The sequence below is a fragment of the Leopardus geoffroyi genome, chromosome E1 (assembly GCF_018350155.1).
Source record: "Leopardus geoffroyi isolate Oge1 chromosome E1, O.geoffroyi_Oge1_pat1.0, whole genome shotgun sequence".
Lineage (NCBI taxonomy): Eukaryota > Metazoa > Chordata > Mammalia > Carnivora > Felidae > Leopardus > Leopardus geoffroyi.
The window spans coordinates 16,499,997-16,518,102 of NC_059330.1; the positions used below are offsets into that span (position 1 = coordinate 16,499,997).

At 38.1% G+C, this 18,106-nt stretch overlaps 1 protein-coding gene across 2 annotated transcripts in view; it reads left to right on the forward strand.

Moving 5' to 3' along the window:
- The window catches only part of BLMH (bleomycin hydrolase), a 45,610-nt gene that overhangs the window by 18,650 nt on the left and 8,854 nt on the right, over window positions 1-18,106 (forward strand). The window contains exons 7-12 of one of the 2 annotated variants that reach the window (XR_006714785.1): window positions 5,342-5,497; window positions 6,385-6,543; window positions 6,657-6,724; window positions 8,053-8,170; window positions 8,587-8,670; window positions 10,874-10,890. Coding sequence is in view for 1 of the 2 variants with exons in the window: in XM_045487777.1 (XP_045343733.1) it covers window positions 5,342-5,497; window positions 6,385-6,543; window positions 6,657-6,724; window positions 8,053-8,170; window positions 10,874-10,943 (571 nt within the window). In the remaining variant the exon portion in view is untranslated. Of the gene's footprint in view, window positions 1-5,341; window positions 5,498-6,384; window positions 6,544-6,656; window positions 6,725-8,052; window positions 8,171-8,586; window positions 8,671-10,873; window positions 10,944-18,106 lie in introns of those variants that run through there. The other variant, XM_045487777.1, reaches the window with a different exon arrangement.

Consider the following 18,106-nt stretch of genomic DNA (forward strand, 5'->3'; position numbering starts at 1 on the left):
TGCAGATTGATTCAGGTCTGGATGCAGCTGGAAAGTCTGCATTTCTAACTATTTCTTTGATTCAAACACTGCTCTAGAAGTAACCTCAAAATCATCATTTGACTATTGGTTATCAGCTCTCTGTATGAGCTCATTTCCTTTAACATCACAGAAAAGGCACATACTTTTTAAGGGTACTTTTTTTTTTTTTTTTTTTAATGTTTATTATTTTTGAGAGAGACTGACAGAGAGCAAGCATGGGGAGGGGTAGAGAGCGAGAGGGAGACACAAAATCTGAACCAGGCTCCAGGCTCTGAGCTGTCAGCACAGAGCCCGACTTGGGGCTCAAACTCACGAACTGTGAGATCATGACCTGAACCGAAGTTAGACGCTTAACCAACTGAGCCACCCAGGCGCCCCTCAGGGTACTTTTTAATGTCTTTCTCTGCCTGAAAACATATTCAGTGCCTCCAGAAAGTATCTCCTCTGTCTGCTCTTGCAGGCACAGGTGAGTGTTTTTGATTTTCTTTTTAACAGATTGTTGCCCTTCTTTCATTCCCCACTAGAAAGCAGTAGAGAGCTGTCTTCTTGGCATTATCAGCAGTCCCCAAGGCCCTGCTCCTTCCCTCTTATAAATAGCTTATTTACCCTCCACACTGAACTTTCTTCAAAGTTCAGCTATTTTCGGTGACCCCTTGTGGCCATTCTACTCTGTGATCAATAGGTCATTTTACCTTTGAGCCTAATTCTTCAATCAGTAAGTTGGAGTAGATCATCTCTTAAGGGCACTGTAGCTTTGCATTTTTTATAGCAGTAAGCAACTAATATTTCTATAGTTCATTAGACTTTATTGTCCACTCTCCCAGCAACCCAGTGTTGTAAAAACAAATGAAGATTCTGTCACTTCTATAGTGGTTCTAGACACCAAAATCTTTTAGCTTTACCAGTTTTCTCCATTTAGTGTAGTTAGGTTGATATCTTTGAACTACCTTCCATTCTAACCCTTCGAATTACCATGGTTTCCTCCATCCTGTGTCTGCCTGTAGCCGGCTTTAAACTCTTGCCCTGGTAACTGTTCATGGCTGATTGTCAACTATTACATCCTCCCTTCCTCCTCTCACTTGATGTCTGTCTCCCATTGAGCCAGGGCTATGGGAATTGATTCAGTCCCACATCATTTGTCTTTAAAGTGAGATCCACACATTCCCTGTTCCATGTTGCAGGCCTCATGCTTTCTTTGTCCTTTTTTCTTTTTTCCATTCCCTTTATTGATTTTATCATTCGCCATGTAGACTTCAGCAGATCATTGAAAATGAACAGATCTCTCTGGAGAAATTTTTCTAGAGACCCATTATAATGGATCTTTTTTTTTTTTATATAAAATTAGACTTAAGAGGCAAAACCCTTTATAATTTACATTCTTCCTACTTGTAGACAATATAATAAGAAACATAGGCAATAGTACAAAATGGATATAAACTGGAAATAGGACGTAGGCCATTCTGACACCAGTCGAAGCTTTTCTGATGGATTATAGGTTGGTACACATATCCGCATTTTGAGGTTAGTTTAAATTTTTTTTTATGTTTATTTCTGAGACAGAGACAGAGTATGAGTGGGGGAGGGGCAGAGAGAGAGGGAGACACAGAATCTGAAGCAGGCTCCAGGCTCTGAGCTGTCAGCACAGAGCCCGACGCGGGGCTTGAACTCACAAACCGTGAGATCATGACCTGAGCCGAAGTTGGTCGCTCAACCGACTGAGCCACCCAGGCACCCCTTGAGGTTAGTTTAAACTCCCTGTTTATTTATTTATTGGCTTCTGTGCCCACTGTGGGGCTTGAACTCGCGAGATCAAGTGTTGCATGCTCTGCTGACTGAGCCAGCCAGGCACTCCATAAACTCCCAATAATTTTAATTAGCCAAGGATATAAAATCATAGAAGCCAGCTGGCCACAAGAGGCAGGTATAGATGCAGCATGTCTCAGCATAGCTTCCCTTTGCTCCCCAAAGTATGCAAGGGAAGGATCTCGGTGAATCCTTCACTGAGATAAATTTTTGGCATACCATTGCCCTCTTATATTTGGCTCATGTCACAATTTTAAGACAACATTCTCTGGTGATCTCTATTTAAGGAATAATTACAAACATTGGATTCCTCTGGGGTTTGTTGTTTAGTTTTTAAACTATATTCAGAGTCAGCAGGGTCACCTTATTATTAGTTTGGGAAGTTAGAGAAAAAGCACTTTCAGTTCCCATGTGTCATTGAGACCCATATTTCTCTGCCTTCAGTATTTTAGTGTTTTAGAGAGCCCATATTCCCTGAGTCCACTCCCTTGGCTCTCTTTAACACCTTTTTATCGGGTTGGTTCTTATACTAAGTTTAGTCCAAAATCACATTTACAAATTATTTATTCAGTAGGTATTTCTTTAACACCTATCCCTGGTACTGTCTAGGCATTGGGATGTAGCAGTGAACAACACAGACAGGAATCCTTGCCTTCATATAGTTTACTTTCTTTTAAAAAAAAATTTTTTTTCATGTTTATTTATTCTTGAGAGAGAGACAGAATGTGAGCGGGGGAGAGGCAGAGAGAGAGAGAGAGGGAGACACAGAATCTGAAGCAGGCTCTAGGCTCCAAGCTGTCAGCACAGAGCTCGAAATGGGGCTAGAACTCCCGAATCGCGAGATCGTGACCTGAGCCGAAGTCGGACACTTAACCGACTGAGCCTCCCAGGCGCCCCTAGTTTACTTTCTAATAGAGATGGATAAAATATATAAAAAGTATAATATGTTAGAAGGTTAGTGCTATGGAGGAAAATAAAGGAAAGATAGCAAGTGCTGGGATGGGGAGTGGATAATTTCAATTGAAGTCACAAATATATTTTCCTAAATGGATAATTACGGTTTTTCATATGTACTTATAATCTGAGGTATATGGTTATAGTCTTACTTTATTCAATTGTGTATAATGACTTGTGTTCAATGACTAGTATTTTCCTTTTGTCCTGAATGCCAAGTGTGTCTTGTGAGAAGCAGGTGACATTCCCAGGTTGACCACCAGAGAGCAGACTTGGCTGTCTAAAGCTCTCTGTCATTCGTACCTTTGAGAACAGGGAATGTTATTTCAGAACAGCAGAGCCTCTTATCAAGAAGATACAGTGTCAGAGACTCTGGAGATTATACTTTGGAAATATTTTTTTTAAGTTAGAGTTTGTGTAACTATTGTTAGTTTGCTTGGAGCCAACTATTCTTTCCAAAGTATTACAAACTGACTTGGAAGTGTTACAAACTGGCTTGGATAATTTATAATCACGGTAAACAAATAATATAAAACAAAGCAACATGTCTCAAATTGTAAGAGAGTAGATAAACTATAATATGTTTACACAGTGGACTACTATACAGCAATAAAGAACAAATTAGTAATACCCACAGCACAGCCAGTGAATCTCACAGGCATTATGTCAACAAAAGAATCAGACACAAAAGAAAATATGCTATATGATTCCATTTATATGAAGTTATAGAACAGGCAAATTAATCGATGGTTATATAAGTCAAAATGGTACTTACCGTGGGGGAGGTGTGGGTTATTGATTGCCAAGGGACCGGGGAACTTCTGGAGCCCCGAAAATGTTCTGTATATTGATATAAATGGTAGTTACATTGATATGTGTGTATGTAAAAAGTTGAATAGAGCTGTATATTTCAGATTAGTGTACTTTATATACTTACTGAATATATGTTATGTCTCAGTAAAAAAAAGTGAGAATAGTAAATAAGGTCATGGAATTTAGATTTGTTGTGGGAGGTAATAGGGAAGCATTATGAAATCTTCAACAGGGAAATGACTTGAAGAAACTAATGTTTCTAAAATTACTCATCCTCTAATGATGTGGAGAATAGAACAGTGTTCAGATCAGCTATTATATCTAGATCAGATATAGTGCTACATGCTATGCTGTAGGAGAGACCAAATATCCATGACCTGGTCCTTATCCTTAAGAAGTTTATGGTCTTTTGAGGAGACAAATTATATGAAACCGAGAAAGTTACAGTGTTAAATGCTTGATTCGTGGTGGTATGGAAACAGCACTGAAATCAGATCTGAATGCAAATCCTAATTCTGCCATTTATTAGTTTTCTGTTAGTTTTCCCTTGAAGTTTTCCCTTATTAGTTTTCCCTTGAGTATTGGTTTCTCTATTTGTAAAATGGAAATAACATACTACTTTTGTTTAGAAGATTTAGAGATGTGGTATTCAAAGACTATAGTACAGCATGACATTCAGTAAATGTTCCCTTTTCTTAAACCCTGTACCCATAGAGCTTTTTAAAAAAAACAAAAAACAAAAAAAAAAACAACGTATGACCTTAGTTCAGACCATGGTTCTGGCATTTATTGGCTATGTGACCTTAAGTAGATCTTAATTTCTTCGAATCTCAATTTCTTGGGGGAAAAAAAAGAGAGAGGGGAAATTATACCCTGAGAGAGTGTTATGAGAATTAACAAAGCCTAGCAAATACCTAGTATCTAGCATAAAATAGGCACATTCAATAAATACTCATTTCTCTGGAGTGTAATGGAGTATACAAACGTGTAGTACAAATAGTGCAGATAATAACTGATGAAATTGGATCAGGGTGGTAACTGTGGGGTAGAGATTATGTTATATTTTTAAAAAGATATAGCAAATTTGATAGAGCAGACCTTATACAAGATATTTCTTTATGCTTCTATTTTTATCTTTTTATAAGATGAAAATAATGCAAAATATATCCTTGGATTATAATGATAACTTGAAAGGTGTGACATCATTAGAAAATATGTTAGGGTCTCGTGACCCCAAAAATGGTACCTTCCACTAGAAGTTATTTTTGTTCTAATAATACTTTTAATAGGCATTATCATCCAAGCTCCAACTGAAAAGTTAATGCCTTTTCTGTTAGTGGAGATCCCTGTCATAATCAATGGAAAAACCTAGATGCCTAAAGGGAAGGAAATCCATTTATAAAATACATCATTATTTGTCACTTAAAATATAATCACCAGAGTAGCAACCCAGATCTTATTGGGTATCAGTGGTGAGCGGTTTCTTGGCTAAAGAAGTATAATTTGCAGGGAAAATCCTAAGCACTAACTACTAACATTTCAGAATTGTATTGTTCAGAGTGTTTATGAACTCACAAGTTGAATGATCTCAAGTCCTAGACATCAGCCTTCAAATTTTTGGAAGTACTAGATTTCCTGTGAAACTTCTGGCTTGAATAAACTGCTGATTTCTTGTGTTTCCCAAGCTTGAAGAAGATGACGAGGTAACACTTTTCCCTAGCCATTGCTCATTTGTCCTCCTTTCTTCCAGATATTCCGAGTGGTGTGCATTTGTTTGGGTAATCCACCAGAGACATTTACCTGGGAGTATCGAGACAAAGATAAAAATTATCAGAAGATTGGCCCCATAACGCCATTGGAGTTTTACAGGGAACATGTCAAGCCACTCTTCAATATGGAAAATAAGGTTGGAGACAGGCACTGGCAGCCACTGGCTGTTTACTTTCAGATACCTGTTGACTACAGGGAAGGGCATAAGATTCTTGGGTTAACATGCGATCATCAAACAAGACACTAAACACTTTTCCCCCTTCCCCTGACATATTTTATGTACTTAATTATAAAGTTGATCATCTCAGGATCTGTCACCTTTCCTCAGTGCTCCTCTTCAGAGACTTTTCTAACTTTAGGCCAGCAGTCAGTTTAACTCGCACATGCTTCCATGATTTGGGCCCAGAATCAATCTCAAGTGCAAGACCATAAAAGGAGATTAGGTGTTTCTCACTGTGGGTTCAGAGCACCTCTGTACTGTGGGCTCATTAGGAACCCTTTAGTGGAAGGGAGCACTGTCCTCTCCTAGTTTTTTCTGCTCTCTTCATGTCTTCTCCACCAATTTAGCAAGATGACCAGAGCCTCTTACTTTGTTGGTATCTTGACCCTCTTATAAGCAAATGACGTTATCAGTGGAATCCCAGCTTGGTTGCTGTATTGCCAGGAGTTGAGCTTGTCTTGTAACTTGAGAGCAGGGATCTTATAGAGATGTCATCTCTATCTTGCCTTGATACTCCGTGCATACAGTTCTTCAGAATTAGTTTTGGGGCAATTGTTGCCAGTAGGAAAAACAAGTAGATGTAGCTCCCAAAGGGTGTCCGCAACTGGATTCTGCAAGAATCTCTCTCACATGACTCACTTTTTCTTTCTTTGTTATTTAACACAAGGTATTTGTAATGTTTTTTTCTTGTAGGCAGAGGTGATGAGTTTGATGCCCACATACGAACTTAGAGGAGAGGTGTGTGTGTCTTGTTTCACATTCCTGGTTTTATGTTCTAATCAACGTGGTATTGATCTCAATAGATTTGTTTAGTGAATGACCCTCGGCCCCAGCACAAGTACAACAGAGTTTACACAGTGGACTACTTAAGCAATATGGTTGGCGGGAGAAAAACTCTATATAACAACCAGCCCATTGACTTCTTGAAGAAGATGGTTGCAGCCTCCATCAAAGATGGAGAGGTTGGTGTTGTTTCTGTGTCTTCCACATTGGGGTTAAAACCTCCGGTTATTTGGTGTATTAGGAAAATAGGATTTATGTTGACTTTCTTTTTTTCCTCTTTCTCCATTTCTAGGCTGTGTGGTTCGGCTGTGATGTTGGAAAACACTTCAGTGGCAAGCTGGGCCTCAGTGACATGAATGTGTGAGTACAAGAAATTTAAAATAAAAAATCCTTTGTGGGTTGTTGCTATTGGAGTGTACTCTTGGTATGAAATGACTCAGCTGAGGTTCACCCAAAGATTAAGGGTCAAGGGTGGATCTCTCTCTTTCCATCTTGTAGAGTTTGAGGACTCATAGCAGAACCTCCACGTACATACATGCTCTAACCTGGGAAGTCAAGATCATACTTCATACTAAGTTGAAATTGTTGCATGTTCCTGAAAAGCCATCCTATATGAGAAAAGCATTTTTAAAAATAGTTGCTCTGTAAGTCTGCTCAGTGCATTTAAGATGTAATGAAAGGTTTTTTAGATTTCTTATTCACTATTTCATCCTTAACTACTTCTCTTTGATGCCTTATGTATTTTGTCTTTATGACAACTAGGACTAATTTCCATGTATGCTTTAAAGCATTTTCCTGGTTGTTTATGACAGTGAAGATTCATTTGCTAACTAAATCATACAAAATTCCTTGACTATTATAAAATACACCCCTTTATGCTTTCTTATTGTTACTTATAAAAAGTTGAGAAATTAGCTGACAGTTAACAACAGAGGAAAGAAATCTGCTAAAAGAGAGAATTCATGTTTTTTTTTAACTTTGACAATATTCTTCAATATTTTTGACATTGTTTATTTAAATTTCACCATCAACAGTGATCTAAATGAATTCAGCTCAGAAGAGATCTTTTTTATTTTTTTAAGTTACTTCAAAAGTTTGTTTTTTTGTTTCTTCTTGGTGGGGAGGGGCTCCTGGGTGGCTCAGTCAGTTGAGCATCTGACTTATGCTCAGGTTCATGATCTCCTGGTTTGTGGGTTTGAGCCCCGCATCTGGCTCTCTGCTGTCAGTGCTGAGCCCACTTCGGATCCTCTGACTCCCTCTCTCTCTGCCCCTCCCCTGCTCGCACTCTCTCAAAAATAAACAAACACTTAAAAAAAAAAAAAAGGCTTTTTTTACAGTTTTTCTTGCCAAAATGACCGTTACAAACTCATCTTGTCAGCTTTTTGATATGGGGAATGTTTATATCAACATATTGAAGTAATATGTTTAATTACTTCATATTTTAATATCAACATATTGAAGTAATATGTTTAATTACTTCATATTTTTCTCAGTACTCTTGTGACACATGGAGAATGGAATCCCATCGAGAGACTGAATTCTGCATGTGTATTCTCTGAAATGCTACAGCCCATATTTATTTGGAACTGTTGAGCCCCTTCAGTTTCTTCTATATTCCTTTAAATCCCGAAGCCGGTTTTCCCCCTTGATTGTACTGTCTTTATTCTGTACTACCATTCTTTTTACAGCTATGATCATGAGTTAGTGTTTGGTGTCTCCTTGAAGAACATGAATAAAGCTGAGAGGTTGACTTTTGGTGAGTCACTTATGACCCACGCCATGACCTTCACTGCTGTCTCAGAGAAGGTATGACCCTCAGCATGCCTACTGCAGTGTTTGCACAGATGGACCTACATTCTCCTGTAGACTGTTATCCAAGAGAGCTTGATTCATGTGATTTCTGTTAAAAGTTAACTTCCAAGTAAAACATTGTACTCGCGTCACTTGGGGTTTGGCTGCCTGCTCAGAGGTAATAAAAATAGGAACTTTCCATGAGGAGCAGAATTTGGGTCAAAGAGAGTAGGGAAGGAACAGCTTTTTTGTGACTTTGGAAGTTCTTGGTGTGAAGAGAAATCAGCAAGAGAACCTCGGGGAGAAGATAACTTCTATTTATAAGGAATTAACTTATAAATAAAATAACTTCTATTTATAAGGAATTAAATTATGGTCATATCTTGATGACTTATGTTTTTAGACATACCTTCTTTTCATTTGTCATTCAGATTCTTCTGCAGTAAAATTTCAGGAACAGTAATTTGAGGATTTTGTGCCCATTACTGGATTTATGCACAGCTATTCAGGAAAATGTAAATATAAAGTATTTAGAATTTCCTATGAAATACTGTGAAAAGTAGTGTCACTATTTCTAGGACACAGTGTTGGAAACAGTAACTGAAATTTTATCTTTCACAAATAAGCTCACCCATTTCTAGGCTATAAAGTGTATATTTTACCCGTGTGCTAGTGATCAAAGGAAAAAAAGGCTTCAAACTACTTTAATTCTTTACCATCATAGCAGAAATGTTCTTTTTGTAGCCAAATCACTGGAAAGTCACAGAATAACTACCTTGACATTAGAAGCAAAACATTAGAAGCAACTTTTCATAAAATACTATAAAAAATAGAATGAAATACAAAATTAAATAAAATACTAAAATACTTAGAATAAAATATTGAGTTGTTCATATTTGTATGTTTGGACTGCTATATTGTAAAATTTAGTGGATTTATAACTAAAGGTGGATTTAGTGAAGCTCCTTAAATTAAATTTTTAAATTTTTTAGAGGATTATTAAAGGACAAAAATAAATGAAAAAGCCTGTAATTTCCAGGAGAGGTTCAGCTTTTTATCATTTTCCATCTGTGTGATATTCCTGTTTTTCAGAACTAAGAATCATACATACTTTCTCAGAAATAAAAATCATACATACTATGTCATTTTCTGTGGAACTTCCATTCTTTGATTGGTATGGTTTATTAAGATGTCACTTTTTCCTCAGGGAAATGGAGCTACTTTATGTGCTAATAGTATAAAGCAGAATTTATATTATCATAACTGGAATTTTCTATTGAGATTTCTCTCTTCCCTCCAATTTGGGGTTTGACTGCCAAAACTAGTTTGCACTGCATTTGAACGGTTATACAAAAATAAGCGCTAGTAGCTACACTCTGGGATATTCTTTCTTGTTGCTGATTTCTTGGAATCCCTATGAGGGAGGTCCAGGTATTATTCTATATTTGTAGATGACATAGAGAACAGCTGTATGTAGGCCATGCAGGAATTCATTGGCAAAGGAAACATTTGCAGACTCATTGTAATAAATGACCCTAGGTAATACAGATTCTAACAGATCTAATACAGATATTTAAAAGGAAAATAAATATATTCTATAGTGAGGGGGTTAGAAAACCAGAACACACATCTAATAGGCGAGCCCCAGAATGTAGAGTTTAATTATGTGGTTTTGAAGGTACCTAGGGCTGCGATGCAGGGGTAGTACAGATAAGGGTGTTTGAAACTTGTTGATTTGATTTTTGGCTATTTCTGAGACTGAAAATTACTGAGATCTAAGAAAACTGCCAAGAGTAGAGTCAAATCCCATGTAGCTGAGACTCCTGCAGTTATATGCAAGTGGGAGTTGACAGATGAAATCATTAGGAGATAATGCAGTAGCCAACTCTTCTTCTCATGCTACAAAGATTTAAGTTGTTTTGACATCAGCATATGCCCTGGGTAAACATAAAAGAATAAAGTCTTTTCCCAAATGGAGCCTTCCTCTTGTCCCTTTCTGTGTCACTATAGTAAAGGTTATAAATGAAGGTTATCATGATAAGTGTCATTGTTCCTTTAAGAAGATTATAATTGAGTTTATTTTATTAATGAAGATAGAGGAGGGAGAACAGTAGAACCATCTGGATTTTGTTTTATGAAAATAGTCCTTTTGCTTTGCCATTCAATCTATTGTATTAAATTCAATACTTGTGTAACTGAATCAATAAAAGTGCACATTTGGAGAGTATCATTACTTGGTTCCCCTAAGGAGAAAATTAGGCTGTATGATGAAAATATATTTGTTTTCTTTTTAAAACTCTGACTAGGTCTTAGAATCATTTCTATAATCAATATAGTGGGAAGCCTTTACAAAGAATGCTAATTGATTAAAAGCAAGAGTCCCCGTCTTCAGATGGTATTCACCACTTTTAGTAATTTAATATTTTGTATTTTCAGCCAAGGAGCATTTTATTATGCTTATTTTTAGTATAGACTACAATGTAACGGAAAAAATAGTATTTATTAGATTTATTGCATTTTTACCTCGAGAGTTAAACCCCATTTCTATTAGAGTATCCCTTTAGTTATAGTAGAGAATATTTGGCCCTGGTCATGTAGATCATGGCTGTATAGAGAAGGCTGTTTCTTCTAAGTGGCTGAAGAAGAGCTAAAATTATGTGACAACTCAGCAGGAGGGATCTAGTTTCAGACCATACACTGTTATCTACTTTTTTGCAGGATGATCAGGATGGTACATTTGTGAAATGGAGAGTGGAGAATTCATGGGGTGAAGATCATGGCCACAAAGGTGAGCTTAATCTGATAATACTAACTCGAGGTTGACTGGAGTCGGTGCTACTCTGCCTCCTAAGGCATATGAGTAAAAAGCTGCACTAGTGTGGAGTATTTTTCAGTAATTAGTCTATTAGCTAGATTATTCTATGGAAAATCTAAGGATCTGGTGTGCCCCCACGATCCCTGTGACCAGGATGGTGTGCCAGAACCCACAGTTTATCTCTGATACCAATATGTGCTAGCATTCATTCTAAACCATGCTGACCCTTCTAGATCTTGTACCAGAATCACTTGACCAATGACCAAATGCTATTTGGTGTATTTTCACCTACTGCGCTCTCTAGAAAGTTAAAGCCTTCTGAGTGGGAGAATAGGATTGGCAAGAAACTTTAGGCATTTATTGGAGGGTCCTTAGAAGTCCAAAGAGCAGAGGAGCGCTCTGGTTACCGTTTAGAACTGCTCTATTCTGACAGATCAAAACCCAGGCAGAAGTCATAAGGATATTATAATAATTAGGCTAAAAGCTAACAGGTAATAGGTAATATGAGTTGGAGAAAAATAAATAGATACATAAGCAATGTGAAGAAAATAAAAATTTCTAATAGCGATATCAGCCAGAGATCACCATTGACTAACAGTTCAGGGCATATCCTTGCAAATTTTTGAGACCATATATTTCAAGACAGTTTTTCATAGTAGATCAAAGCCTTCTAAGGTGTTTTTATGCTTTGGAATTTTTAGGGTTTCAAACCACCATAGAGTATTGTACGTGTGTGCTGGTGGCATTTTGTAGCCACTCTTTCCCACAGCCCATATTCTTTTTAAAAAAAAAAAAATTTTTTTTTTTTAACGTTTATTTATTTTTGAGACAGAGAGAGACAGAGCATGAACAGGGGAGGGGCAGAGAGAGAGGGAGACACAGAATCAGAAGCAGGCTCTAGGCTCTGAGCCATCAGCCCAGAGCCCGACGCGGGGCTTGAACTCACGGACCGCGAGATCGTGACCTGGGCTGAAGTCGGACGTCTAACCGACTGAGCCACCCAGGCGCCCCCCCACAGCCCATATTCTTAACATTAGTCAGTGGATTCTGGTTAGGAAAAACACCATAACCACAGCTTACTAGACCAGTTAGGAGACTGAGAAGAAGTAGGTAGGAAATCCAGTAGAAACCCAAACACTTAGAATCAAACTTCAGCATACATCCCACCAATCAGGAATCAGCCGGAAACATCCTTATTGAAATAGAAAATAGAGATCTCAGCAGCTCTTTGCCTGTTGCCTCCCTGTATGTTTAGATAGTGATTTCCCAGCTATGTTTTTCAGAGCCGTAGGATTTCCAAGGGTAAAAGATGGAGAAGAAAGGGTGTGGAGGTTTGGAAGTGAGCAGATGGGGCGTCAGTCATTTATATTTGCAAACTACTGTCTTAGAAGAGTCTGTTAACCTGAGTTTTAAACTTGAGTGTGCTGTGATTCAGCAGCATGGGCCCATACATGACAGCCAAAACCTGGAAGCCATTTAATTTGTCATTCCAAGTCTTTTCATCTCCCCGTGATAGGATCATTGGTAGATTTTGACTAACCATCCCCAGGATCTGCTGTGAAACTCAGCAGCTCGGTGTTTATATGTAAACAAATACCAGGGCTGTTAGTGCAGTTCATCATCAGATAGTTGCATATCTCCCTGCTGTTATTCTGTGATTGTGGGCACTTATTAATTAAATTAACTGGTGTGAATTAAAGTATAATATATTTCAATGCTTATTTTTGAGAGAGAGAGAGAGCATGCACATTAGAGGAGGGGCAGAGAGAGAGGGAGACAGAATCCCAAACAGTCTCCATACCATCAGCATCAGCGCAGAGCCCAATGCGGAGCTCAAACCCATGAACCGCAAGATCATGACCTGAGCCGAAATCAAAAATTAGACGCTTAACCGACTGAGCCACCTGGGTACCCCCCCCAAGTGCAGCATATTTTAAAATTGGTGATTCCTTATATGATGAATTTTGTTTTAAGACAAATACACATAGGGATCAGGTGGAGAGGAGTAGAAACCTTAACAAACCTAGCAGAAAGTAACGGACACTCATAATTCAGTTACATCTGCAAATTGGTAGTAGTTAAGAAATGGATGCAGAGGAATAGCTTGTCTTAATTTGGAAGGATTTGATATTTGTAACATTTTACAACATAAGATACTGCTTCAGATGGACCTCTGTAGCTTCTGTTTCATTTTTGGTCTAATTTGGTCCCTTGTAATTGGGCTTGTGTCCATAATGGTTAGTGTCTAGGAAGTGGACTAAAGTTATGGTTTGTTTAGATGAGCCTGGACCTGTTGGCTTGCTTCTGTGATGTTTTTCCATCTGTCACAGTCACTCAATTTATAGATAGTAGTGTTTTTTGTTGGTCTCAGCCTGTCCATAGCCGGTGTCGTGGCTTGACCGCCCTTGTGGTTTCTGCTATGATTACAGGATACCCTTAAGTGGTAACCATCAGGAAACTTTGAAAAAGTAAAAGTTTATTGCTTACAGAACCTGGAAATTACACAGCTCATGTGGGGCCAGACATTGAGGTCACAGGTAGACAGAGAGCATGCACATACCTGAGGTTCTGCTTTAAATAGAATTGAGGATGGGAAACTAGGGTTTTGCAGGCTCACTGTTTATTGGTGAATTTAAAACATAAGAGCAGGAACTTAAAGCGTGGGAAGAGAAGAAGCAAGTGGCCTAAATGGTCAGTTATTGAAATCAACTAGGATTTCTAAAACAAAGGAGCCTCAGTTGGGGGAGGTGGCCTGGCTCTTTCTCTAGTCATGTGGCTGACAATGTGTTTATTTGAGATAAACATCTTGGCAGTGGATGCCATTGCAATCAAAGCCTAAGTCAGGCACTTGCATTACAAAACAACAACAACAACAACAACAACAACAACAAAAACCTCTCAGGGTTTACACTACATGGTAGTATCCATTTAAGAGAGAATAAACACATAAAGTCAGACAAGTGCTCTTTTTGTGTAGTGTGAGTTATTGCCTTTATTACTTTGGACCTAAATACTCTTAAAGAGGATTCTGGGCCACTATTATTTTTTTCCCGTTCAACTATACCTCTTTACTTACTCAATAAAAGTTTTATTTTTGCTAACTTATTCCATTATGTTGAGAGAACTGAGGTCTTGATCCTTGTGATCTGCCTGTAATCCTTGGTGAAATCTTCAGCTATCTAGTTAAGATTAAACTAACTTTTTTGTTGTTGTTCTTGAATAACTAAAATGCCTGAGATTATGCAGAGCAAAGCATTTCAGTGGAGAACTAAAAGCTAAGAAATTGAGGAGTGGGGAATAAGGAATAGTTCATTCAAAGCCAAAATAAATAAATTATTTTCATGTGTTTCTTAGTGATGTTCTTTTTTACTTAACAGGAAGGAAGGAAAGAAAACATAAATCTAACTTCATTAGCATACTTGGCCTGACCTTAGGAGAGTGTGCGTAGTATGTTGTTATGCTGGCAATATGTGTTTACCCCAGTGAGGCCCTCCTGTCTGGCATCCTGGTGGGCATTGGCTGGCATGTGTGAAGCAGAAGCTCTGTTTGTGCTCCCTCTGGAGACATGACAGCCTTAAACAGCAATGCTGGGATTTTATTTCTGTAGATAACATTGTTAACAGTTTGTTATTATTCTCTTTGGGATTTCTGCCTGTTAAGATTGATGGTTTCTGAAAAAGCAGTGTTGATAATACAAGCCAGATGTAAACAGAGCAGAGATACTTAGGCATGCTGCCCTTGCCCTCTCCTCAGTCCTGGCTTTGGTCTTCCCCATTGGTCCTGTTTCCCCAAGTGAACAAAAGTACTTTCTGACCACAAGAGATATAAAAAGAGAAATTGTCTTACTGGGCTCATTGGGTTACTTCATGTTGGTGAATTCCAGTAGTCTTAGTCAGCTGGACTGAAAATTGGATGCATATCTAACATGTTGTATTACCAACAAGGCTTTCTTTTTGCACCTGCTTCTTAAAATACTTAGCTGTGTGTTTTGTACGTTTATGGGTCGAATCAGAAAAGGGCGGGGCGGGGGGGGCGTGCCTAGCTGGCTCAGTCGGTAGAGCATGTGACTCTTGATCTTAAGGTTGTGAGTTCAAGCCCCATGTTGAGTATAGCGTTTACTTAAAAAAATTAAAATCTTAAAAAAAAAAAATGAATTTCACAACTGGATAAGGGAACAGACCTTGGGACTTGTTACACTGCCTACCATTTGGAGAAGTTGGTAGACTTATTAGAGTAAAATGGTTTGTAAAGTATTTAAGAATTTAAAATAGAGGAAATAACCTTTGGTGTTTCTCTTAGTCAGAAAATCACTTGAAAAGAGGACACTCTTCAAGCCAAAATAACCTGCAGGTCATCTAGATAATAAGTGATAGAACCAGAATTATACCCAGAAAGTCTGACACTAGAGCCAGTTTTCTTAACCACTCAACTCTACTTCCTCTCAGTTTCTCTGTTCTTGTAGCTTCTATTCCACTCATGGAATAACAGAACAACAGAACAATGCATGATCTTTGGTGATCGGAAACTAGTGGTTGAGGGAACATATAAAACTATAAAGGATTGGAGACATCGTGTAAATGGCTGATGTCGGGAAACTGGGCTCCTAGAGCACCATTTATGGCTGGGAATGTGAATAATAAGGGAGCGGGGTGGGGTATCTTGTGAAGTTTTATGTTCAAATTTAGCACGTTGTGAGTTGAGCAAGTAAAAAACTATGGAAATATCCCAAATTTCCCAGAATTATTTTGTCCATGCTGCTTTATAATGTGTTTGTTTTTCTTATTTTTTTTATCATGGATAATTTTAAGCACGTATAAAGTAAACAGAATAGTACTAAGGAACTTCCACGTGCCCATCACCCAGCTTCAATAATTACTGGCATTCTGTCATGCATATAACAAGGTGTTTCTGATCATCAATAAATTGAATTCTTGGATGTTCCTCCTAAGGAATCAGTCTTATTATGGAACTTTACTTCTCCAATGCGTTCACTTAGTCATGAGATGGTATTCTAGTTTTAAAATCTGATACAGCAGAGCTCTGAACATGGAGTTGTCATAACATAGTTCTTATTATTTAGTTTCTCAATATACTAAATAACACAGTCTTTAAGTGAGGGTAGGGAGAATATTATTTTTTTTTTAATTTTTTTTTTTTAACGTTTATTTATTTTTGAGACAGAGAGACAGAGCATGAACAGGGGAGGGGCAGAGAGAGAGGGAGACACAGAATCTGAAACAGGCTCCAGGCTCTGAGCTGTCAGTACAGAGCCCGACGTGGGGCTTGAACTCACGGACCATGAGATCATGACCTGAGCCGAAGTCAGACGCTTAACCGACCGAGCCACCCAGGCGCCCCGGGAGAATATTATTTTCATCCTGCAATGGTCACTGAAAGAAAATATTTCTTTTAAAAATTTTGTCTCTCCTCGGGCGCCTGGGTGGCTCAGTCGGTTAAGCGTCTGACTTTGGCTCAGGTCATAATCTCAGTTTGTGGCTTTGAGCCCCTCATTGGGCTCTGTGCTGACAGCTCGGAGCCTGGAGCCTGCTTTGGATTCTGGTTCTCCCCCTCTCTCTGCCCCTCCCATGCTCATGCTCTGTCTCTCTCTGTCTCTCAATAATAAATAAACGTTAAAAAAAAATTTTTTTTTAAATTTTGTCTCTCCTAGTTTTCATTTTGAACCAAGATTAGTTTTTCATTTTTCAAATTCCTGTTGTGCCTTTCAGATACATTAACATTTGAATTTGTTTTTAACTTATATTCTTCATCTTTTCTTACAAGTAGCCTCTCTGTTCCTGATTTCATTTTAATGGAATTTTCAGACTTTCTCCTAAAAGAGAGTCTCTTGGTGATTTCAATTAAAGAGACTTCGACATATTAGAGATTACACTAGAAAGAAATTTATGTGGCTGATTCAGATTATATCTGGACTTCTCCTACTTCCGGAAAACCAGCCTCACCAGCCAAACTATCCCATATGATTTTGGAGACAGTGTGTCCAAAGCTAGGCAAAAAAAAGTCCTCATATCCTTCATCTAATATCATATTGTGGAACCAGGAGAGACAGTGACTACTTTCTTGATTGTAGATCCTGGAAAGTAATTTAAGTCCTTACGGTTTCCCATTCCTCTATCAGTAACATGTAATTTCTGTTTCCTTATGATGTCCTACAGTTTGTATATACCCATCAAATGAAATAATGTATGAAAGCATTTTTCAAACTGTATGCTGTTACATAACTCTGAAGAGTTTAATGGGTATTCTGTATTTCTGTCAGAGGTACTCAGTATATATAGCTCATAGCATTTTGCTTCATAAGAATTCAAAATTTGCTGATGCGTTTGTATTTATTTTTCCTCCTGGTATCAAGGTAGAGTAACTCAGGATAGGAGTATGGGTGATTATGCCCATGTTTTATGTGAAAAAACAAACTTGTTGAGAGGTTTTGATTTACTTGGATTGCACTGTGTCAGAGATAGAATTCGGACTCAGATTTCTTAGTTTGACAGAGGCAGCTTCCCTAAAAATGTTTATTACCTATAAAAGGTAACCTGTTATTTGCAGACCTATTTGAAATTCAGTTTTGTATTTCTGGCACAAGTAATGTAAATTATAGATAATATTGAGCTGAATATACTGAAATGAGAAAATTATATGAGCTAAAAACAGAGGCTTCTGACTTTCTGGAAGGGGGCAAGATAAAAATTTGTTATTGCACTGCAGGGTTTTCGTGTCTCTTCTAGCTTGGGAAAAGTGCTGCTGTTACCAAGTATCAGAGTTCTTTCAAAGGGACTTCTCATCCTCTATCTTTATTAACCAAAGAGGCTGCATGACTTGGGCTAAAAAATAGTACATGTGAGTGAGTGAAACAAAGGAAGCTTGTGATCTCGGATCAACCGCTGCTTCCTTATCAAAGTGTATGACTAAGAAGGGCTACCGTTTGTGAGAGGGGACAAACTATAGGACAGTGGCTCCTCTTGACCTGTAACCAGGCATAAGTTTCAGGGACAAATATCCTCATATTCATCTTAGAGTTTTGTGCCATGTGTTTGCTTTCTACTGTTTTCACCTGATCGTCTCCAAGATGTATTTGCATTAGTTTCAGAAGGATAAAGGTGAAGCACAGAACCCAGAGC